Source organism: Delphinus delphis, chromosome 13 (assembly GCF_949987515.2).
Source record: "Delphinus delphis chromosome 13, mDelDel1.2, whole genome shotgun sequence".
Classification (NCBI taxonomy): domain Eukaryota; kingdom Metazoa; phylum Chordata; class Mammalia; order Artiodactyla; family Delphinidae; genus Delphinus; species Delphinus delphis.
Genome location: NC_082695.1, coordinates 71,633,666 through 71,660,308, shown reverse-complemented (window position 1 = coordinate 71,660,308; position 26,643 = coordinate 71,633,666). Strand labels below are relative to the sequence as shown.

The 26,643-nt window shown below is 34.1% G+C and overlaps 1 protein-coding gene across 9 annotated transcripts in view; it reads right to left on the bottom strand.

The window, feature by feature from the left end:
* Nucleotides 1-26,643, bottom strand: part of WDR7 (WD repeat domain 7) — a 372,036-nt gene that overhangs the window by 303,558 nt on the left and 41,835 nt on the right. For all 9 annotated transcript variants that reach the window (XM_060029121.1, XM_060029112.1, XM_060029113.1 and 6 more), the window contains 6 exons: nt 25,838-25,983; nt 25,385-25,487; nt 22,925-23,057; nt 22,428-22,676; nt 21,288-21,508; nt 3,329-3,524 (listed from right to left, as the gene is read on the bottom strand). In XM_060029121.1, coding sequence (XP_059885104.1) covers nt 3,329-3,524; nt 21,288-21,508; nt 22,428-22,676; nt 22,925-23,057; nt 25,385-25,487; nt 25,838-25,983 — 1,048 coding nt within the window. The remainder of the gene's footprint in view (nt 1-3,328; nt 3,525-21,287; nt 21,509-22,427; nt 22,677-22,924; nt 23,058-25,384; nt 25,488-25,837; nt 25,984-26,643) is intronic.

The window sequence follows — 26,643 nt, the reverse complement described above, 5'->3', positions numbered from 1 at the left end:
AAACAGATCTTTTTTTTAAATTAGCAGACAAAACCATTAAAAGTTATCATAACTTTTATAACTCCATGGAGAAGCAGCCACTATCTAGGCCAGTTGACCCACTTTTAATAAGTTCCTAAATAGGAGTCAAGAGGTCCAGCCAGCCAAATCTTGTTGCTAGTTGTTTGACTAATTTTCTAACTACCCAGAGACGTGAAAGAATAATAATTTCCATGGCCTCTACAACACTATTTAGCACTACTGCATATAATTAAGATGGTACAATAAAAGAACAAAAGACTCTGGACCTCTACCTCTGTAATTAAGTTTTATATTACTAGCTTCAACTTCATGTCATTAGGAAATAAACACTGAAAATAAAAACTACCCATTTGAAGGGAAAAACAACTAAAAGAAAATGCTGCATAAAAGCATAGTCAAGACATTTTTAAGTGTTTTTAAGCTAGAAACATCAGTATAATTCAAAATGGCAAACAGAAAACTGCACAAAATGCATGTGTAGTTTTAATGTAATATGGCTTCATTTGTAAAAATACATTCCCAAAACACTAAGTAGAGAGGCAAAGTATCTTCTCAGAGTTTAAATACATTTCATACGTCAAACCTTGGCCAAATCTGATTTATTTTGCTTCATTTTTTATTTATTTAATAAATAAATAATGTCAATACCTTCAGGATGTGCCTTACTGGCTCCTCAGGGACCTTTATATCACTAGCTAAAGCCTGAACAGCAAGAAGGAAAAAGAGTGTACACCTCCTATTATGGTTGAAGTCCAAAATTTATTCTGCTTCTCTATCTTTATCTTGATTTAAGAATGCCATTACTGACTGATCATTTACCAAAATCCTCCTGAAGGTCAGAAGATAATTGTTAAATTGCAATATTATGTATTGGGCTTAATTATAATAAACTGGTTATAAAAATAACATCCTCCAGTACACATACAGTCAGGAGCTATTTGTCATTTCCTACTAGGGAAACTACTGAAAAAGTAACATTGTCTTCCAGTAAGGTCTCATTTGTAAAGAAGTTCATATTCTTTGTAGATGTATTTGAAGTATCTGAAGTAGTCAAGTATCATATATTTAAGCACCTAAGAAATTCAGGAAAATGATACTCTTCCTTTATCATATTAATTTAATGTTTTAAGTCCTACACATGTTTACCATACTCTTGTATTTAAAATATATCAATTGCTAATTTAATATGTATAGTATTTTAAAATAGTGTTTTATAACTATCATCACTATAACTTACTTTAATACTAATTCTCATAGAAAATATTTCTTTGTAAGTAAGGTCATATCCCCAAGCTCAATAAAGTAACAAGCATATTTGTTAAATAACAATAATAGGAAATATACACATATGCAAGTATACACACGAACTTAAAGTACGCAAACATACATGGATACACATTTACATTACATCTACTATACACAAGGTAAATATTCTCTCATTTTATTCTCCCAGAAACACTATAAAATGGCAACTATTATTATCTTTATTTTACAGATGAGTAAATTGAGAGACTTGCCATAGATCAGAGTGCTATCAAATGGTTGATCTTAAAGATTTTTTTCTTTTTTGATGTGGACCATTTTTAAAGTCTTTATTGAATTTGTCACAATACCGTTTCTGCTTTATGTTTTGGTTCCTCAGCCATGAGGCATGTGGGATCCCAGCTCGCCGACCAGGGATGGAACCCACACCCCCTGCATTGGAAGGTGAAGTCTTAACCACTGGACCAACAGGGAAGGCCCTCAAATGGTTGATCTTAAATTCAAACCAAGGAGTCTGACTCCAGAGCCCAAGACAAACTCTGTATGTAGTTGACCTTAAACAACACAGGTGTGAACTGCACGGGTCCACATACACACAGATTTTTTTCAACAGTAAATACTACAGTACCACAAAATCCACAGTCATTTGAATCCAAGGATGGGAAATGTCGGATATGGAGGAAACATGGGAATGGAGGGCCGCCTTTAAGTTATACACGGTTTTTCAACTATGCAGAAGGTGAGTGCCCTAACCCTCACATTGTTCAAGGGTCAACTGTATTTAGTTTGTAGGGTGGACCAAACCAGCAAACATGAAATAGTGCTGCTCAGCAGACAGGATGAAACAAAAAGGAACACAAAAGTAAGATACAAAATTACACATGTAATATGACAGCAATTCTGTTTTTAAAAATGCACAGAAATGAGACTAAAGAGAAATATGCCAAAATTCACCACTGAGTAATGGGATTTGAGTTCATCTTTCTTTTCTAACACTTTTGTGCTTTCAAAATTTGACAAAAAAGTAAGAAACTCTTTTACAATCAGACGAGAAAAAGAAATGTTAAACACAAAAGCAAAGAAGTTTGACACTCTTCAAGAACGCTTCCTCTTGTCAAAATTGCCTACGTAGTACCAGATAAAACCAGAACTATAAATGAAAGATAGCTGAAGATTATGGCTACTTGCTCCAAAAAGACCTAGGAACACTCCCTCCTGCACCACAGCACAAGCAAAAAAATATATATACTCTGATTTCAAAAAGGACTATTTAAAAACAAAAATGAAAAAAGCTTCGTGAAGAAAAAAATAGTAGAAATATTATATAGCACAATTAGGAATGTAAAGGAAGGTTTTAATCACTGATAGATGATGACTCAGGATAGTAAAACTAGAATAAGCTGTGTTTTTAAAAGCCCAAACTAATAAACATTTAGTTACATACTTTAAAATTTCTCAGGGAAAACCATAAGATTCTGTGTATAAATCTTACATATCATGGCCTATACCTTTAAGCTAAACATTACTTGTTCTGTATTATGCCACGTACATAAAATTTCTGAACCTTGAAATTTTAAATGTTCTCTCTAGAACTTAAAACTTTCATTTCAATTACCTCCTTCTATTAACGGCCCTGTATGGTTTTTCTGCTTTTCAAATAGAAGATAATTTTATCTTTTTCCACTGTTTCTGAACTTGAGACAAAAATGGTTCCTTGATCTTACAATTTGCCCATGAATTATACAGAAATCACTTACTTGTCTGGTGTCTGCATGCCTGTCCTAATCTGTATACTGTCATCAACCACATTCCTCTAAAGATCAGTGAACTACTCTACAAGTGTTCCAGATAGTACAACAAATAAGAGGACATCTAAACATTTCTTTGTTGATAATGATAAGAACACTTATAAAAAGCGGTGGTGAGAAATAAAAGTAGCAAACTTTTGACATCTCAGGGGTTTTTTCCTCATATAAAAGATTTTTCATTTAGGAAGTCAAATATACTCGTTTAATTTCCTAGTCTCTCTCAACATTTTTCTTACCGGTATCCATTTGCCAGACATACACGGAGCCGTCTGAACATCCCACTACTAGGTAATCGTCAGAAGGCCTCCACTTGATTACTTGAATGGGGAAAAGATGACGAGATGCCAGCATAATGCATTTTTTCTCTCGCAAACTTAGAAGTCCTACCGAGTGGTCACTGGCTACAGAGCAGATGCAGTGCTGCACTCTTGCCTGAAAAGAAGAATAAATCTTAATTACACTTAGATTAAATTCAGAAGAAAATGGATCTTGTCCTCAATTAAATCAAAATTAATTATACATTCACTGCTGCTGAAAACACTAACCACGACATTAGGATGTGTCGACAATTTTCTTCTTTTATATTATACATAAAACGCCTAGTTCAATCATCACAACACTTTGAAAAATACTAAATTAACACTAGATTAAAGAAGAGAAAGATGCCTAGGAAAATCTGCTGTTCAAATTTGAAGATGACCTTACTAAAAATAATTGCTATATATGAACAGGCAAAGCTGGAAAAAAATTGATCTGTTATTATGTGCTCCCTTTCCACTGTCTGAACTTCCCTTTGCTAGCAGCTAGAGCTGCTTTCTGCAGTGCTCCTTTCTGTTTGTGACTCTATCATTTAGACCCATGCTCTTCCCTGCTCCTTTGCTCAAAAACAATACCCTCAAGGTCCCTCTGCCACAATCATTTCTTAAGAGCCACCGATAGTCTGTATCACCTGTAGATGTGTTTCACAGCTTCTGTCTCTAATGCCAGCAGGCACACCACCTCAGCTAACATACAAGAGCCCAATAAACACCCTGCTCTGTACTTCCTGCTCATCTGTAGTTTGCGCCCTTCCATTCCTTTTTAGAACAAGATGGAATATAATAGAAATAATCAAAGATGGTAAAGATTTTCACTAGCATCAGAGAACTGAATCCATAACCTAGAAAATTAAAAATTAACGTCTTTATAGGTTTGGAAGACAATTTACAAGCAACTTACAACTTTGTAGTGATTTATTAGACTGTGCTTCCGGTTCCCACTGAGGTGAAACCATATGAAAACAGCCATCTAAGCTCCGTACTGTGTAAATGGTGGCTATTTACTGAGGATGAGGCCCACGGCACCACATACATATTATCCCTTCTGTGGGATCCAGAGGAGAAACTTCTCAAACGTCACCCAGCTGGGCTTTGCCTAAGCAGACGTTTTTTAGCTAAAGAATGATATACCTCCCTGACTGGTCCATCTCAATGGGAAACATTGACAGGTATCAGATGAAAAACAGTGGGGCGGGGTGGGGGGGGGGCGTGTGTGTGTGACCACATGTGCATGGGAAACACGTTACAGTTGTTTTTGTCCATAGAACTTCTAAGAAACTTTAACATGCTAACATGAATATAATTTCATTTGACCATCATAATCTTTTTTTTGTAACATCTTTATTGGCATATAATTGCTTTACAATGGTGTGTTAGTTGCTGCTGTATAACAAAGTGTACCAGCTACATATACATATATCCCCATATCTCCTCCCTCTTGCATCTCCCTCCCACCCTCCCTATCCCACCCCTGTTCTATGCGGCTGCTTCCCACTAGCTATCTATGTTACACTTGGTAGTGTATATATGTCGATGCTACTCTCTCACTTCGTCCCAGCTTACCCTTCCCCTTCTCCGTGTCCTCAAGTCCATTCTCTACATCTGCATCTTTATTCCTGTCTAGGGCAGGACAGGAATAAAGACCATCATAATCTTGTAAGACGTAGTTTTTGAGGAACAGACTTTGGGGAAAGCTGCTACAATGGATTCCTTCAATGTTTTGGATACTAAGAAACTTAGGACTGAATTTTCTATCCATGACTGTGGGGTGTGTGGGCATACATTTCTGAATGTGGACTCTAGGTGGTCTCATCTACTTTTTCTTTCATTTTCTCTTCACCATGATTTAGCTTTATTTTTAACTAACTGAATAATGTTTATTTTTGTAAACAACCTAAAATCAAGTTTTGAATGAGGCAGAGCATTAATTTTAAAAAAGAGAGTCAGATTTAACTATTTACTTTGTTCTTAAATTCAGGTGTTTTAATCTTTGGTTCTGTTAGCTTGTACGTTTTCTTTCGTAATGATTTAAAAACTATAATCAGCATAGTAGGTATTTATTAATTTTAAAAGTTAAGAAAACTAAGTTCAGGAAGATCATGTTATAAACTTTTACTAAAACAACATATAGAATTTTCTTAAGCATTTGTTAAGCTTATTTATTTCATGCTCCCTGATAAGCATTCAATGGAAACATAAAACGTGATTTCTTTCTTTAAAAAAACATTAAGGACTGAGGAGTAGCTGACTATGGCATGCAAAACTTTGCTTTGTAATTAAGCAATAAGTCAAAATAAAGTGGCAAACTACAAAAATATCACTTAAATATAGGCAATGTGAGAATAAAACGTGGCAGAAATATAACATGATGCCTTTATTTTCAGTTATTATACTTCACACCAAATAAAATACTTTTGAGTGGGCTTCTCTGGTGGCGCAGTGGTTAAGAATCCACCTGCCAATGTTCAAGCCCTGGTCCGGGAAGATCCCACATGCCGCAGAGCAACTAAACCCATGCCATGCGCCACAACTACTGAGGCTACACTCTAGAGCCTGAAAGCCACAACTACTGAGCCCGCGTGCCACAACTACTGAAGCCCACGTGCCACAACTACTGAAGCCCACGCGCCTAGAGCCCCTGCTCCACAACGAGAAGCCACTGCAATGAGAAGCCTGCACACCTCTACGAAGAGTAGCCCACGCTCACTGCAACTAGAGAAAGCCCGTGTGCAGCAACAAAGACCCAACACAGCCAAAAATAAATAAATAAAATAAATATTAAAATAAATAAAAATATTTTTGAGTTTCACCAGATGTACGTTGCCAAGCAAGGATAACAGACAGTCTAATACAATGGAGGCTTTGCATTTCTACAGATAATCATTAATACTGACTTTGTATTTATCATATATATCCATCACTCAATATACAAAAAAGGATGATTGCTACGTTAACGGTTAACTATTTTCTATTTTCCAACACGAGTCTGCTAAAAATTGGTCATTTTATTTATTTTTCTCATCAGAGAAATAAATCTAATAGTAATCTTTTTCTCTGTGTATGAGTCACTAAAAAGAATGAGTCCTAAACGGCATTCCTTTTCATCTATTCACATCTTTTAATCAGGCACTGATCTGCCACAGTACTCACCCCTGTCACTACTTTTGATTCTGCTACTATGACTCACAAGCTCTCTGGAATCTTTAAAATGAGTTAATCCTTAATTAATGCGGTAGACCTAACTAGCCGACTTGCCAGTCCCCAAGTTGACAATCATTTCATTAATGTTCACATAATTCTTGTCATTCCTTTTCATAGAGAAAACGAGGCATGAGTCAGGGTGAAGTTTGTTTGTTTTTAAAAGGTGATTTTTTACCAATCTTCTTTACTATGTTTGGTGTTTTTCAAATTATGTTCTGCTGGTAGATCTCAACACCTGAGGTGACAGCAAAACTACGGAGAAGCACTGACCCACACATTCTCTCTCTGCCAAATATCTCATACTGCAGTTCATAACCTACCAGAGAGAGGACTGCAGACTTAAGCAAACCAAAAAGGCTTCCCTATTCCCACGAGGAACTTGACCTCCGGCATCAACGCCTCATAAGTTTCGCCGTCAGAACTTTCACCCTTGCCATTTATATGAGGTGGATAATTTTTTAAAATTCAAGAAAATGCAATCCAACCTCATAAAAAGATTTAAAAGCTCTACTTCATGTTATCTCTCTTATTAGTAAAAACAAAGAACGTACAAAGCTAATATTAAATAATATTACAGGGTGTATTTTAAAAAGTAGATTATGGGATGTAATTTTCTGAAGGAAAAAATGACTGAATTCCAAAAATTCTAGCTTTTCAGTCCCACATGATGCGTTCTCTTCTAACATATATATTTACAGCAATATCTTTTAAAGAATAGTTCTGTTCTTCATTCGTATAGTGCAATAATGATGAAAACTGACAAATGACATGCCTCATCCGCAAAAAAATGTTTGGCCCCAAACAAAAATGTTATACCTTCCATGTAAATGAAAATAAGCATCTGAAGAGTTAAGTCTAGCTTTACTGTAATGAACAACGGTCTGGAAATAGCCAAAATAATCAAGACTGAAAACAAACAAAAAAAATCAATATTACTAAGTCCAAGAAAGCACAGTTATTAGAGGTACTTAACTCACAAGAAAAGATGGTTCTCTGCTTTTTAAATATGGATTTAAATAAATCTAATTTTTCTTCTTTCAAGAAACTGCTAGTCCAACTCGTATGAAGAAAACTGGCCTAGAGTGGAAATGGCCCAATACAGTAAATCCTCATTAATTTTGATTCCCCTAATTAATTCTGAGTTGATGGTTACCTTCACAGGCTCTGTGAAAACAAATTAATGGTATAAACAAAGCAAATGTCTAGCTTATTTAAATGTAAAAGGGAAAAAGACCATTCTCAAGCACCACTTTGGTATTAATTTTAATTCAAACAATGAACAGAGTAATGATAAATAATTCTCAGCTACCTGTTAAATGAAAGCACTTAAAAGATTTGCTGAAACACAATTAACTTGGTTTCTCCTTATCTGTGCTCAAAACTATTGAAGAAGCACTTCTTAAAGAATATTAGATAACACCAAACTCTCTTTGATTTAGATGCAGCGTCCTCACAAATGAGTTGAATTAGCATAATTCTTTTATTATTAAATTATTAAATTCTAGACATCTTGGTTACTGAACACTTACTTCACCCACAATGACTGATTCTATAATTTGATTAATTCCATTCTACTTCGCTTTCTTCCATCTCAACCTGAAAAAGTTACCTAAACATGACTTCACATTGAGGATATTTTTATAAGACATTTAAATTGTGTAATTAGAATAATAATACAAGAAATAAAAAATGTGAACCTAATATCTTTAACTAAATTATCTGAAAAGTATTTATGTTCCAAACTTGTTCAATCACACACTTATTCATTTAAAAAACTGTAATATATTCTCACTATACGTATATTTATACACTGTATATGTACTTTGTGCCAATATATCATGTACATTGTAAAACATGCACAGAATATATACTTTAAAAGGATGACTCAGTTTAAATAAACAAATTTAAGATAAAATGAAATATTTTCTTAAATGTCTTGCTAATGTTAATAACTTTATATTAGCATTAGCCAATACCTCAAAGCACTGTATCTTTAGAAAGTTTTCACTGTTAACAACAGTAGATGTAAACGCATATTTTATATAATCATGAATTTTGTGGCTGCCTTCTTGCCAGATTGATCAAATGATCATTGTTTGAACCTCGTTACGTGGTTAATGAAAAGATATTTCATTTTCATTGGAAAGACTTCCCACTATTTTCTCTGCCCATTTTGTGATGGTTAGGTTAAGACCTATACAGTATAATCTGCAACTCTCCGAAGCAAACATATTTTCATTGGAAGCACACCTGGTGAGGGCACTGAGGTCGCCCTCCTGGAGGTGGCAGGCCCACTCTTGGCCCAGGCGATATGTGCCCATCTGATGTATGAAGCAAGTGAGGCACCAATGTCCTTCCATCTAGTAAATGTTCATAAGCTCAATTTGTTAAGGTTTAAAAAAAAAGAAAGAAGAGCTTTAATATTTTATTCCCATGCCCCAGTTAACTGTCTCACACATTCCACTTTAACACCCACTGCTATCAACTGACTTAAAGAGTGTAACATACATATACCATTAAAAAAATTTTTTTGTTGTTATGGAACAGAACTTGTACAGCATGGATTGAGCATCTGATCAACTTGGTCAGTACTTTACAGGTGAAAATTATTCAAAATCATGTTCCAAACACTGTATTAGTTCTTCCCTAGAAGGAAAATGCACCAATGTTATCAAAAGGTAATTAAAAGCAGGAGAAACAAAAAGCAACAGAATATTTAACCATATTTAATATTTACTTTGATTTGGTAAAAAAATTAATTGGGGCAGGGAAAGTGAGGAAGATACCAGATCAAAACAAATACATTCCAAGACCAATTATTATTTTTCAAGCAATTCTGATCCTCAACCAAGTAAGCACTCACTGAATCTGCCAGTAAATAATCCTCACGGTACATTAGTGCTGAGCAGGGGAATGCCACAAGCTATCACAAGATCTGACAGAGTCAGAATGTACCACCTAGGTCATCCTGCCTGACCTTACACATTTTACAAGACTTCATTTTAAACCATTCCCAGAAACCTCTTATGTAACCTGTTCCTAAGCATTTGCCATGAATTACAGAAACTAGAGACAGCTAGTTTATCCCACACACTAGCTCTCTGGGGAGATGATTCTGCTTTCCAACAGTTCCCAGTGTAAATTATATATATATGTGTGTGTGTGTGTATATATATATATATATATATAATTTTCTACTTTTGCCAATTTGTTTCCTAAACTAAATTATTCTTTTCTTCATATCATTCCAGGAGCAATCTCCTGCCCAAAACAATGTTTCTCTTTGAATATTCTCTAAATCTATGAACACTAACTATTGTCTCTCCTTTTAAATATGCCCATCATTAGACAAGCTATAAATGACCAGCTTCTTTCACTCATAAATCAATCCTACTATTCTTTTAATCATTATTTCTTGACTTCTCAGAACGCCTTCTCTGGAACATAAATATGCAGTTAAGATGCATCATTTATCACTTTTAAATATTCTACCTGAAGGGGAAAAAAGAGCCTACAAATGTTAATGCCGTGTCCACACTTTCACAAAACTAGATAAAAAAAAATTTTTTTTTTTTCAGAAATCCATAGCTCATCCTTCTTTTAAAAAGAAGGGGGAGGGGTGGGGTAGACAGCTGTTTCTTAATAGCTATTTTAGAAAATAAGACCATGTGGTCCAACCAAAACACTTACTAACCATCTATTAGGATAGTTATGTTCTACATAAAAATAAGACCTTTAGGGACCAGTTTTAATATCTTCGTCCATTCACTACATACAAAAGACAACAGTGAAGAAATAGTGGGCTAGTCAGGGCTCCATCTTTCTTCAACTGCTTCCTTCTTAATAAAGCAGCAAATAAATATGAAGAATTTAGTGTAAGATTAAGAAGACATTACCTATCAAAGAAAATTTTATTTAATAAATGATGTTGAGATAATCCGTTACTTTAGGGAAGAACAGATGATTTTTATCCTTTCCTCACCCCACATGCATAAATAAATTTCAGATAGATTAAAGTATTTGATGTTTGTTTTAATCCAGCCATTGCTTTTTAATCAAATTTCACCAAATTTCTGGGGGGCGGGTAAGATCCCAGGATTCAAAAATATGAAAGAAGCTAAATAGGAAAAAGATAAATTAGATTACATAGGAATGTAAATTATCTGTAGATTAAAAAATCAAAGTAAATAATAAACCAGAAGAAAATTTCAACAACAGTAATAGAAAGCACATAAGCTTAATATTTCAATTAAGTTAAGCACTCATACAGGCACTAATATCCCCAACAGAAACAAATGAGCAAAGGACAATCTATGTCTCAAATGAAAAAAACAAACAAACTCACTAAAATCCTCATAGAAAAACTTCATTACCTCTAGTAATCAAAGATATGCAAATTAGAATAAGATACTCTTTCCACCTATCAATTTAGCCAAAGACTGTAGAAATTATATAATACAAAACAACCAACGTTTATTGGGTTCTTACTCTGTGCTAGGTATTATTCTAAATACTTGGCAGTAATTCATCATAGCCTCACAACAACCCTTTGAAGTAGATACTATTATTATTTCCATCTTACAGATGTGGAAACTGAGTCATGGAAGTAAATAAAAACATCTTGTGTTGGCAAGGGACAATGAAATAGGCACTGAGGGTAGAAAATAATTAGGTAATCGATCTCAACAGACTTAAAAATGTTAATAACCTATTACCCCAAAATTCTGAGGTTCTAATCCAAAAAATATTCATGGAATCTACCCAAGGAAATAATCATAAATGAAAACAAGTTTTACAAAGATATTCAATATTATTTACAATAGTTCAAATTGGGACCAATCTACACATCCAAAGGAGGAGAATTGCTAAGTAAATATTGTATGCTCACATAATGTAATGTTATATAATTACTAAAAATTACTTTCACAAATAAGAATAACTTGAGAAAGTATTTGTTAAAATATTAAATGAAGATGCAATGTGCATAGATAACTATACAATATAATCACAAGTGCATAGTAAGTGAATTTTACAAGGCTAGAGGAAAAAATATCAAAATGTTAACTGTGTTTCTCTTTTATGTAGAAGGGTAACAGGTGACCTTTTACCTTCTTAGCTACCTCTGTTTTCAAAAAATCTTAACTGTGTATATGTTAAATTTATAAAATTGCAGTTAAATCTTACACCATATTCTTAAAAGCAAGTAAAGTGTGACAAGTAAAAGAAGATGAAAGGGGGCTAAAACTAAGAAAATCCAAACCTAAATAATCAAAGATGAAAAACTAAAACATAAATTACCGAAGAACTGAGCCATGCACAATTCTCTAAAGAAAAATTTGAAATACAGGAATTGAAAAGAATGGCTGTGTTTTGATCTACAAATTGAAAGATACTAAATAAATTAGGCATTTAAAATTAAGTATCAAAATCATATTTACTTATGTAAATCAGTAATAAAACATATATAGTCAAAGTTGGAGAAATGCAACTATTTTTAAATACACAATTACACCTAGTAGGAGGTGGTATGCTTGGTGGTCAAGTTCAGGCCCTCAGGTTGGACTATTTAGGATCAAATTCCAGCTCTGCCACTTGCTAACTGTGTGACTTGAGCAAGTTACTTAACCTCTCTGAGCCTCACCTCTCTGTACAATGAGGTTAACAACAATTACTAGGCCTCACAGAAGCACTGGGTGAATTAAATGAAATATATGTAAAGAAATCAGCACAGTGACTAATACATCATGCATACAAAAGATGATGGTAGTTAGTATTCTCTTTACCATTATTAGTATTATGTCATTATATACCATAAATTCTACTTTTTATAATGTAGTTGTATCATTTTCTGAGGGAGTTGCCAACGTTTAGGTATTCACCAGGAAATACAGAGACATTCATATTTTTCTATTAGGTTAGTTTCCCCTTTTCAATGTTTTCTTCTCATATTAATAGCTCTGCTTTAATTTAATCTGAATAGTTCCACCTACATGACCATTACCATCACTCACGTATTACCTTAAAATCACATTAATGAAGTTTTTAGCACTTTTAACAATTTGAGTCAATAAAAGCTCTCAATCCAACAACTCAGTGACCACCTTCCACTGTTCCCTGAATATTTCCTCACACATCTTTTTCCATTGAATTTACTTGATAATTTTTTACTTCATGCCTTTAAAACATCAAAGTGCTTTCTTTAATTTCAATTACATATTTATGGCTTTTAGAGACTGAGATAGTCATAACTGCAGACTCTGAAGATAGTCTAAGGTTTTTTAAGGAACTCAAAAGTGCTACCCTTTCACCCTCTCCCCACAGCAGTCAGCTGTCCCCAGTTATTGTCCACCCCACACCCAAACCTTGGCTGCACACGTTCAGGGACTAACATTTTCCATCACAAAGGGCCTCACTCCTCAGCATGCACTGAATTACGACTCCCAGTGGCTGCTGGTCCCACACTTCTACTTCTAGCTCCTACTTTGAATTTGAATGGCCCCATCCATCTGACCTAGTAACTCTCAATCTGCCTGCTTGGCTTCAACCTATTTATTCCGCTCATACCAGTATCCTTACAAGAAATAAACACTGAATTTACAATACCTCTGACATAACTATGGAATATCATTTTTTTCCTTTCTCATGAAAACAAACGGGTTGATACTGTCCCCATTTTTCTAACCGGAGATTTTCTAACTGAAAGAGTCTGTGTATCTTTCCTAGAGATAAATTACTAGAATATATATATTCTAAAAATACCTCTTTGTTTACAAAGGATGCTGGCTTGCTTTTTAAGTCTATATCAAAGAACACAAGGGAAACCTAACCCCCACTATTATACACCCGGCTCTTGAAGGCACCTGGAAAATGGTCGGCACTCAGATATATATTGCATCTAATTGAACAGTCACCTTAAAAAGTCATTCATTTTTTTCTAACAATTTCTGCCATCTTAAAATAAATTTTAACTCATTTTAAAATTGCTTTATGATTAAGTTACTGAAGAAAAATTGTCTTTGCTCTGTGCCATACTAACTCTCTTCAACCACTGAGTCAATTTAATCAACTACTTCATTTACAATGCTTAGCACCAAATCATTTCTATTACTAAAAATAAATTTCATACTCAATGTAATCTTCTTTGCTACCAAGAATATGACTAAAGATCTAAAGAAACCTCTCCAAACAGAGGAATATCTAAGTTTCTGCGGAGTGGGGGAGGGATAAATTAGGGGTTTGGGATTAACGTATACACACTATTATATATATAAACAACAAGGACCTACTCTATAACACAGGGAGCTATACTCAATATCTTGTAATAACCTATAATGGAAAAGAATCTGAAAAGAATATATACATACATATATATGTATATATGTGTGTTTGTGTGTGTGTGTATATATATATATATATATATATATATATTTTAAAAAACTGGGGACTTCCCTGGTGGTGCAGTGGTTAAGAATCCACCTGCCAAAGCAGAAGACACAGGCTCGAGCCCTGGTCGGGGAAGATCCCACATGTCGCGGAGCAACTTAGCCCATGTGCCGCAACTACTGAGCCTGCGCTCTGTAGCCCGTGAGCCACAACTACTGAAGCCCGCGCACCTAGAGCCCGTGCTCCGCAACAAGAGAAGCCACCGCAATGAGAAGCCTGTGCACTGCAATGAAGAGTAGCCCCTGCTCACCTCAACTAGAGAAAGCCCACACGCAGCAACGAAGACCCAATGCAGCCAAACAAATAAATAAATAAATTTATTTAAAAAAAAACGGAGTCACTTTGCTATACACCTAAAACTAATACAACATTGTAAATCAACTATACTTCAATAAACCAACCTAAGGCAAAAAAAAAGGTAATAAATAAATGAATTTCTAAAATGTTTGACACAATATTAGCACAGCCAGAATAGGGAGGCAATCTGTCTCATTACTGTTGAAGGGATCCTCACTGACAGTCTCTTGGTATATCATTGATTCTCTTAGCTTCCTACACGAGAGACAGGTGTACTATGATATTTGAATATTTAGACACTATCCATAATAGGAAAAATTAATTTTTTATCTTGAATAAAATATGACAGTAGTAAAAATTTGGAAAACATGCAGCAATCGGAATGGATAACCAATACAGCCTTGGTATATTAAAGCATTCGTGCTTTCAAAATGAGAATGAGTGCTCTACGCTTATACGTACTCTTCATACAGCTACTTATAAGTCTAGAAAGTTACCTACATTTGAAAGATTACAAACAGGATGATGAAGAATTATGAAGGTAAATAGGTGGTACAAACCTATTCCTAAGCTTCTGAAGGACAATTTGGTAATATGTATTCAAAAGACTTTAAAAATTAATATGCCCTTTTATAAAGCAATTTCACATTTAAGAATTTACCCTAAGAATCATTCCAGATGTGCAAAATTATTTAGTTATCTTAATTCTCAACCCCCACTGTTGATAAGAGAAAAAAAAATTAGAAAGTAAAATTCTGACATTTCTGAATAAAATTAAATAAATGACAGACTATCATTAAAAATATTGGAATACACTTAGACCATCTTTAGAAAATATCTGTATTTTCCATAACAATGTGTTATGTAATTTTTTAAAATAAAAATTAATTTCAAAAAGATGATGCTGCATATATAAAACATATGAAAGTAGTCTCAAAATCTAAGAGAATTAAGTGTTATGGGAAAAAGAATATTACAGAACATTATGTACACTGTGATATATTTCAGAAAAAGATTACTTCTGCTTTCTGCTTTTGTTTCCTTTACATCACCAAAGTTTACTCTGGCTTCAGAGACTATGCCATAATTCTAGACATTGCTTTTTAAATGTAACATCCAATTAAACTGGTAACACAAGTCCAAATTCAAAAAGGTAAGATAAGAGCTAATTCAGGCAGAAGCTTAGGTACTTTTTCAGAAAGAAAGGATAATATATTAAAAAGAAAACCTAATTTGTTAATTGTTCTTACCGGCAGCGAACATTACGCACTAACAAACATATAGTCACATATACCATATATATTATCATACCTGCCGCAAGAGCTAGGGATTTAACATTGTCAGATGAAGGAACAAACAGGTTAGGTGCCTGATATTCCCATTTTCACAAACCCATGCTGCCCCCTTCTGGAAAATTTTGGAGGCATGTGACAATACAAGTTTAATAAGATATAATGAAAAGTAATCATTTTTAACTAATCTATTAGAGAACTTAGGCTATATGTTCACACTGAGAAACATATATATTATATATGCTTCAAAATTTATTTTGAAACATTTTCGAAAAATTCTGTTCTGAATAAAATTCTAGCAGCAGCAAAAAGCTGTGATAATCTAATCATCCATGCCAATGGGAGAGGGAAGTAATATTAGATATATATTTACTAAAAGTAAATAAAACACAACACTTCAAAAAGTCACATTTTTTGTTCCCTTCAGTACTCATTCCCTTCACTCTCAAAAGCAAACAGAATCTGAATTTGGTATTTATCTTTCCAATTCAATTTTAATAATTTTACTACCAGCAGCCTTAAAAATATCTGGCCTCCCTTTCAGCTGCTCTCTTCCTCAGACTCCGCAGGCATTGGGCACACTCTTTTGGCCTCCCCTAGCCTAGAGTTCAGATTTTGTAAATTCACCCAAGCCTACCTCTGACAGCTATTCAAATCTGGAAATCATTCTATCTCTAACCTCTCAGTGTTGCTTAAATGTCTCAGTTATTAGAATAAGATTAAACTAAAATGCTATAGTTCTGAAGTATTAAAACATAGTATAGGGATTTCCCTGGTGACACAGTGGTTAAGACTCTGCACTCCCAATGCAGGAGGCCTGGGTTCAATCCCTGGTCAGGGAAATAGATCCCACACGCATGTCACAACTAAGAATTTGCATGCCAACTAAGGAGCCTGCGAGCCACAACTAAGGAGGCTGAGAACCACAAGTAAGGAGCCCACCTGCCGCAACTAAGCCCAGCGCAACCAAACAAATAAATAAATATTTTAAAAAATAGTATAAGATATAGAGAACAAACTAGTGGTTACCAGTGGGCAGGGGGACGGAGGGGCAATATAGGAGTGAGGGAGTGGAAGGTACAAACTATCGAGTGTTAAGATAGGCTTAAGCATATATTGTACAACAAGGGGAATATAGCCAATATTTTGTAGTGACTGTAAATGGAAAGTAACCTTTAAAAACTGTATAAAAATTTTAAAATTTTTAAAAAACAGTATAGAAAGTCTCTGTAGGATTATAAAATACTACACTCAGGATGAAGGGAATGACATAGCTGGAGAACAAGAGGGAAAAAGAGACTTGCTTTTTATTGATAACCTTTAATACCTTTTGCATTTTATATACCTATTTAGAAAATATTTTAAGACATTACAGTAAATAATATTCCAAGTGCAGATGAAAACTGAAAACAGTAAGGCACTTAAAATTTTAACAAGCCTGTTTTTAAAAAGAATTTTCTAAAAGGTCTTCTATATGAGTATTTGAAGTGGCAGTCTTATTTAATAATAATATGAAGGTTCCATTTTAAATTTGAATCCTATTAAAACTGCCTAAGAACCATCACATCTGAATAGCAATATATAAGATCAAAACCACTCATTTAAAAGCAATAAGCACACACAAAAAAAGCAATAAGCACAACTTGGAATGACAAACAAAAATGGCACAGAACTTTCTTTTATATTTATATTTATAGTATATATTTTGTATTGTTATATAATATTCAAATACTATTTTAGTAGATAGTTTCACTTCTGTTTCCTTTCATATATATTTCATATATATATATAGTACACATACCTTTCATACCTATATACATTATATTTATATATTTCTTTCATATGTATGGATAGTACATTTTGTTTTCTTAAGAAACCGAACCACAAAAAAAAAAAAAGCCACCTCAAACCTAATTTTTTCCTCTACATTCCATAATCTTAAGGAGAAAGAAACAGAGCCAGCACATAGCCTAATAATAGAGACCTCAAAACTGCAAGTTCTACCACCCCTCATGAAGTCAAGATACAGTTAGTCAAATCTCACAGAAATTTTTGAGAGTTTACCAAAGCTCTTTGTTTCTCTGAGTACCTATGATATGCCCCTGCCCTTATCCACCAAAGCATTTGGTTAGGATCTCTCCTTTACCATTTATAGTCAGCCTTGTAACAGGCTTACTTAAATACTTGCCTGACTCTCCTCCTAAAATATAAGTTTATATTTCTTGGAACACTGAAATGCATTACTTGGCAGATAGTAATACTGCCAAAAAAACTCGTAGAATTTTTGTCAATAACTCTTTGGCACTATACAATCCTGAATTACTTCAATATTTCCTATCTCAAAGGATATTTTCAGGAAACTTTTAAATTTTCTTACTGTATTTTAATTCTTTAAAATAATCTGTATCATATGAAAGTTAAATCTCAGTTAACTATTCAGGGAATCAAACTCAATTTCAAAGCACTTTGACTAAATGGAGCTTTACTATTTGGGAAAAAATAAATAAAATTCCTCTAAAAAATGAAAAACAAAAACCTTCAATGTACAATAAACATAAAATCTATTCAATGCAGGTACTCTACATAACACTATAGGAAATGTTTATCATCTATGAACATGTCAAAATTTTTAAATAATTAAAACTCCCGTTAATAAAAGAATAGAGAAATAGTTTATTAAAAATAAAGTGTATAGAACCACTGAGTCTGGCACTAAAGTAATACTAATCTATAGCAAGAATTTGGAAAGATTTCAGGTAAAAAAATGCTAAAAGAGCACAAAAATGAAGGAGTGGGGAAAGAAAGGATGACAAAGAAACACCTAGACAGTAGACAAGTAAGATGTACATGTGTGTGGAGTTGTGAAAGGGTGTATAGTCTGTCCTCAAAGCTCATCTCCAGCCGCAGCATCCTTTCTACCCAGCAGGCAGGATTTCATTTTTCATTCACTGTCTACCAAAGCCAGGAGACAATGATTTTGCTCAGTTTTAACAACTTCCTATATTTTGGTAAACATGAAACGACCACAAATTAAGAAAGAAAAATTCATCATAATTGTACATTCTTAATTACAATTTAAGTCATTTTTAAAATGCAACCAACATTTCTCTGTTTTAGAACATCTTTTCCTGGGGTAAAAAAAAAATTGCAAGAAATCAAAACTCAACTTCTTTCCCAATCTACCCAAGATAAAAACCAAAACCCTATTCTAATCAAAAAAGCAGATGACAAACTTTTCAGTATTTACCTTTAATCATTACAGTTGGTAAATATTTATAATCTTCCAACTACCAGATCATTTTAAAGTAAAAGTTTTTTTTGCTAAAAGAAAATGACACTGGATCAATTTATGAGGACAATTCTAGTATTAAAATCAGCATATGATGTTAACTCTAATCTCAGCAAAATAGTCATCTGCTAAACATTTAGCAAATATCAAATTCTTAGCTTTTTATTAATCAGTTAGGCTCTTTGATTTTCAAACATATTAGCTGCTGGACCTAAAACTACCAGCTAAATGAACAGCTTAATAACTAGGCAGGCATTATTTACTGTCAAATTATCACAAAGCTAAAAGCAAATTTGTCTTAATCAGTACTTTTGAAAGTTAATTAAAAACAAGAAAATTCTACTGTTAAGCCTATAATGAGTAAATTATTTTCCAAGTACCAGGCTTCCTTGTCTGTGTCTCTCTTCTTCGTATTTCCCAGGCAACTAGCACCTCTGGTGAGCACCTAGTCTAGTAAGGAGACCATTTTCTATTTAGTTGCATGTATGTCTATTAGGTAGCTTTTACTCGCTACAGATTATTTCTAAATACAGTTGATCAAAAAAAATTTATTATGTTAAATACCCACTTGAAAATTTTTAAAAAGAAACCAGAAAATGTTCTCATATAAATATGTAAGCTTAAAAATATATTAATGTAGTTCAAAAAGAAAACATGACCTTATGGAAACCACTCAAAAAAACTTTCCTTTTAATACCTGTAATTAAACACACACACACACACACACACACACACACACACACACACACACACACATACTCTAGTTAATTTTCAGTGTTTTATTCTTATGAAAACAAAAACCAGCCAAATTAGAAATGGTTGCACTAAACTGAAATAAAATAATCTAAGTTATCAATGTCAGCATCAAAAAATTAGATATTTCCCCAAATTTGCAGTCAGAGATCAAAAAACTCATGTTTTAGTATGGGGCATTAAGTAGTGTTAAATAAAGTTTAGGGCAGGGGTTCTAACAGTGCTATAACTTAGTATAATGACAATGATATGTATTTCACTAAAATAGACATACAATTGGTTATTTAAATAAATACACAATAATTTTTCTCAGTGATGAAGATTAGAAGAAATGAACAACCAACTGGGAAGCAAGAAAAAGGCAAAAACATTTTAAAAAGAAGGAAGAGGATAATTAAGTATCTGAATTTTCAAATCTGGCAGGGGAAAAAAAGAGAGAGAGAGACACTGGTACTAGAACCTCCTATAACACCACCAGGATCAAGTCAAATGAAATCTAGCACTGGCAGAACATGGCAGATAACACACATTACCAGGAAGATTAAGTAAGTAGAAAGGCCAAGGAAGATTTTCTGAGCTTTGAAATGAGACTCCTTGTGAATACTGGATCAGATACAGAAGTCAAATGCTTTTCATTTCAGTAAAACCATAACTGGTGATGCTGTAGGGATTATGATAAACATGAAATATATATGCAAGAAGACGGTGTCTGTGTGTTTGTGTATGTGTGTGCACACACACGTGTGAATGTGTGGGCATAGTGATGATGCCAACAGAAGTGGCTAATCACATGAACAAGTTCATGATTAACAAACAGTAATATAAATTATGGGTCTGTTATTCATCCATCCTAAGTTCTCCTAAAATCTCCTATTTCTAAAATTATTAGGCTGTTTGTATTTGACATCATGGCCTAACCTACACGCACATCACTAAGAAAGCAATCTGCTTTCACAAAGGTATGTACAAAATTTTCCAAAATCATTTTCAGTGCCTGTTATACTTTCTCTTGTCACAATAATTGTTTATTTAAACGAACTCTAGGGAATTTCCTGGCAGTCCAGTGGTTAGGACTCAGTGCTTTCACTGCTGGGGCCCAGGTTTGACCCTTGGTCAGAAAACTAAGATCCCACAAGCTGCACGGCGCAGCCACAAAAAAAAATCAAAATAAACGAACTCTATTTATAAGTAATGAGAAGTATTTTGCTTCAAACTACCAAAGTATACGTTTACTATCTTTTTGCTCAGATGAAGCTGAAAATAATGAGATTAGAGAATGACTTTGGGGATACTTAAACTACTTTAGAACAAAAAATTGAAACTTCAGTAAACATATTCTAAATTACTACTACATTTCGGGGACAAGCTATTTAGGAGCTAATAACAGGAAAAAAACTATGTGCATCTTCTACGTCTATGTGCCCAATGGTAATAATTGTAACTTTGTCTAAACATCACATTACCACTGTTTAGTTTTTAAATTAAAAGGATTTTTTAATTCTCCTGTCACATTTTAAGTTACTCTGGATTTCACTTATATTAAGCCTGATAGCAACACAACTTGACTCTACCACAGTGAAATAATCTTTCATGATCAACTTACACTGCAGTTTTCAGGTGGAACCAGAAGCTGAGTAATCTCGCCACCATGGACACAGAAGATGTGTTTCATTTCTCCAGAAAAAATGTCCCAAATTATGACCGAAAAATCCACGCCTCCAGATATCAGATATCTTTGATCATAACGAGCTGAGACCTGATGCGGATACAACAAACATGTGACTTTGTTCCGATGACCACGGAGTGTCCTGTGAGGTGGCCAACCTGTGAACGAGGTTTTGGATTTAGCTATACATTTTATCATTGAAAAGGCTTCTAGTTTTCTAGAACTGCTCTGTAGTTCTAGAAATACAGTAGCTACATACCACATGAGACTACTGAACTCTTGCAGTGTGGCTAGAGTGGATTCATATGTGCTACGAATGTAAAATATACATGAGATTTCAAAGACTTAGCACCGAAAAAATGTAAAATATCTCATTAGTAATTTTTATATTGATTACAAGTTGAAATTAAAATAGTTTTGCTGTACTAGGTTAAAGAAAATATATTATTAAAATTAATTTCTCCTGCTTCATTTTTACTTTTCTTAATGTGCCTATTAGAAAATCACCTATATTGTTACATATATAGTTCTACTGGACAGCATTGTTCTAAAAGATTACCAGTATTACTGATAATATGATAATTACTACTACACTATATAGGTACCCAATAATAAATGGAATTATTAACACATATCAAAGAGATAAAATTAGATACCTCTTTATTTACAGTCATTACATGGTGTTTATTCCAATAATAGACACTAAGTACAGTTGATCCTTGAACAACAGAGGTTTGAACTGCACAGGTCCACTTATATGCAGATTTTTTTCAATAAGTATTTACTATAGTACTACACAGGGGCAGCTGATTGAATCCAAGGATACAGAGGGCCAACTGTAAAGTAACATGCAGATTTTCAACTGTGCAGAGGGTCAGTGCCCCTAACCCCCCGAGTTGTTCAAGGGTCAACTGGAGTGTATTTTATTAACTGCACATTAAATTCTCCCAACTACATTGCACACTAACAACTACACGGATTCATTGTATTTGTTAAAAACAAAGAGTGTAGACATTGTCAAGTTCATGGTTACAGAGTTCTCAAAACACTTTAGACACTAGGAGATCTTCAGGATACCTCTGCGGAGCATGTGCTCCCCTTGCAGCAGTTGCACTATGGCTGTCTGCGTGGCAGGTACAATAACGATGCTTCCATCTTCACGGCCACAAACGAGTCGCCCGTGGGCTGGTATGTACACACTTGCGGTCACCTTCAGAGGTTCATTACTATTGGGAATGACACTCAGCTGATCTATAATTCCGGCAGGACAAGGATTCAGTTTATCAAATGCCTCTTGCAAACTAACAGAAGTTGTCATTTCCAGCTCTGTGGAGGTTTTGTTTGGTACAAAAGAAAAACATTTAAGTATTTTAGAAAAAACATTAAACATATAAAAATAAATGTGCTTACAGATGATTCAGTAATATACCAAAGAATAACTGTCATCAACTATAATTCTAAGAAGAAATTGACATATGTACATTATGAATTTGCTACACAGTGGCCGGTATTTAGGTTGTTAAATTAAAAAAATTGAGAAATTACTGCAGGTGATTTACTAGTACTTCCTGTACCTTCCTGTTTATCAGGTGTGTCTGATATGTTCCAAATATTCAATCTTCCAGAAGAATCACCCTGAATCAATAGTTTGTGGAAGTATTCCTTACATCCATAGAAGAACCGAGTAACAGGAGGACAAATTAGCAACTGTAAAAAAAAAAATTTGTTCAAATACCCTTAGATATCTTTTTAAACAAAATATTCCACACATTAACATTTTTTCAGATTAGGGTGTTAAGTACTTTGCCTCGGTACCAGAGTTAAAAAAAAAAAAGTGCATTTATAGAATGAGTATTCAATAATATTTTAATTAATTTTGTAGCACTGAAACACATATCAACTAATACCCAAATCCGGTACATAGAACACAAATGAAAACTAAATTTATAGTCTTTCTCTAGAATTAATATTTTTATTCTTTTTCTCCGCTTTATAAAAACCACAATGCAATTATTTGTCTGTTATTAAGCAATTAATACAAAGATATACCCCTCATTACCAAAAAGAAAATTCTCCACTTAAAAGGTCAAAAGGGGAGAACAGGCTAATCTGAGCTTTCTGCCCATCCCTGATTAGTCTCCAAGAGTAGATGCAAATCTAAACTACCAAGCTTGTACAACTAGAGGACTCTTTTTTTTTTTATGAGAATATTTTTCAACTAATGGCATGAAACTTGATGACATTTACATAATCCACTTGAACCTAGCCTGGTATGTTTGCTATAAACTACTAGGAACAAAAACCATTCATTAGGGTGTTGTGCATACTTTCATTTTTAAAACAAACTATTTTTCTGCTTAAGATCCTGTGTCTTCAGTGAGACCACTTATTTGAAAATACTAAATAGTGGTGGACTCCTAAATTTAAAGTTTAGATTATTAATATACTAAAACTGGAGCATTAAAGCATAGAAGCTCATCCTAAAAAGCAGTAAAAAATAGACTTCAGGAGGCTTCCCTGGTGGCGCAGTGGTTGAGAGTCCACCTGCCAATGCAGGGGACACGGGTTCGTGCCCCGGTCCGGGAAGATCCCACATGCCGCGAAGCGGCTGGGCCTGTGAGCCATGGCCGTTGGGCCTGCGTGTCCGGAGCCTGTGCTCCGCAACGGGAGAGGCCAAAACAGTGAGAGGCCCGTGTACCGCAAAAAAAAAAAAATAGACTTCAGTGTTTAAACATATTGTTAACAGATAATCCGTATTCGGTATCAGTTGTTTCCTAAAAAGCATTATCCTATAGAAATTATATGCATTAAGCATAGTTAATTACTTGATTTAACTTAAAGCCTGAAAATTACTAAAAGTTTTAATTGATAAACAACATGCTTAACTAGGAAAAGTTGCTACAACAGCTGTAATAACCAGTATTTCATATTTCAATGTGTATCTAACACCACACAGTACATATATTTTAATTTAAAATGTATTGGGGAGCTGATACATAAAGAAACATGGCATGTATTTGTTTTGTTTCATGGTTTGTTTTTTTTTTTTTGGCTGGGCCAAGCAGCTTGCAAGATCTGAGTTCCCTGACCGGGGACTGAACCCAGGCCCCAGCAGTGAAAGTGCTGAGTCCAAACCACTGGACCACCAGGGAAATCCCATCATGTATGTTTTTTACATAAGTCATTATCTCTTGATTTAAATAGAAGTGACTATCTCGTTTGGAGAGCAGTAAGTAGGAGTTTAAGTTAAGAGACTAAAGGACAGGTCATAGAGGATCTTAATTGTACATGGATATATAAATTCTATATATTCAAAATATTCACGTAAAAATTAATTCCCTTCCCCTCGCCATCTCTCCACACAAAGATGGAACAAAATGTTCAGAATGAAAAAGCTGTGGAAACCTACAACTTGAGTAAAGGAAACTTTATTTCCAAAACCAAAGCTTCTTTCTTAATGCTCAAAGAATAGAGAGTTGAAAACCCAGTACTAAGTGCATTTCAAATTTAAATTGATATTAAGTAGGTTCTTAGAAGTCATAATAAATTTGGTTTTTATAGGGGAAAAAATGTCTTTTTTCTTTATTTCTAATGCCTAATGATTTAAATCACTACATGGTTTTGGGGAGATACTGCAATACCTTGTTCAAATAATAATCAGTCAGCATTATTACATAATTATCTTTGTGCTTCTAAAATTACATCTCTCACTATGTTTATAACTGCATGAGTATAAAATCAATTTATACCATCAATATGAATTTTATCAAAAAGTCATTGCCACTTTGTAATCAGTATAAGACCATTTTTATTCCTGGAGAAAAGTGACTGCTACATTATAGGCGTATTATAAGCAAATCTGAAAACTGTGCTTATAATAACTGACCATGTCAAAATGTTTTAGAGTATCTAACACACAGCCTTGAATTGTACTGAATCTTTCAAATGCTTAGCTACCAAAGACACCAATAAATATAGTTGTAAAAATTTTTCAACATAACTACCAATTATAAATGATACCTGAAGAATTTTACCTCTTTATCTGTTCGATCCAAGAGGCTATGTTGTACCGGAGGAACTAAATTTTCAACTGCTTTCCCCACATCACTGCGGAATGAATCACTAGCTGGAAGGCAACTGAAAACGAGAAAACTACAACATTCAGTAAAAATACTGACATTAACTATTTTATCATACCATATGATGACTTTTTTTGACAATGGACAAAATATGGATGTTTTATAGTTAATTTAGTATCGGCGTGAAATTAAATAATTAATGTTACTAACATACCCTACTTCAAATAAAAACTCCACCTAATTTTTTGTGCTTAGAAGTTAAACCTCAATTACAAATCTAACTTAAGTTCTCAAGTTTTTTACCTAAATTAAATATTTATACTTTCTACATTTTCATACTTTCAGGTTATACCCCAAATTTGGAAACTTTTGCTTTCAATTAAAGTCCTAACATTATTTATTGAATACCTGGCAGGTAGTTTGTAAATATAACTTTGCCCATTTTCAGTCCAAATGATGACTTTATCTGCCGAGACAAAGTCACCTCCAGTCCACGTCTGTCCATTTTCACTCGGACCTGAGCACAACAGGGAGTAGTCCCCAGCATCAAACACCTACGAGGAATAAGAGATTCGCAATCGTTTTAAAAACCATAAAACAAAATAAGACAATTTAACCATGTAAACACTGAAAACCTCTTTTTGGCAGTAACTGAGAAAGTCATGCTGGTGGGTTGCAATACCATCTACATGTTGTTTTCGTATGCATTTCCCTGACGATTAATGAAACTGAACACCTTTCTATACATTTACTGGTCACCTGGCTTTCCTCTCTTGTGAAATGTTTTTGTTCGTTTTCCTATTGGGTTGTCGGTGTTTTTCTTCTTGACCTGTAGAAGTTGTTTTTTATCAATAATAGACGAGTCCCTCATCATAGTGTACACCATAGCTATCTTCTCTCACTCTTTGGTTGTCTTTTTTTTTTTTTTTAATACATCTTTACTGGAGTATAATTGCTTCACAATACCATGTTAGTTTCTGTTGCACAACAAAGCAAATCAGCCATATACATACACATGTCCCCATATCCCCTCTCTCTTAAGCCTCCCTCCCTGTGCTATGCTGCTGCTTCCCACCAGCCAACTATTTTACCTTCCGTAGTGTATATACGTCGATGCTATTCTCACTTCGCCCCAGCTTCACCCTCCCACCCCATGTCATCAAGTCCATTCTCTATGTCTACCTCTTTATTCCTGCCCTGCAACTAGGTTCATC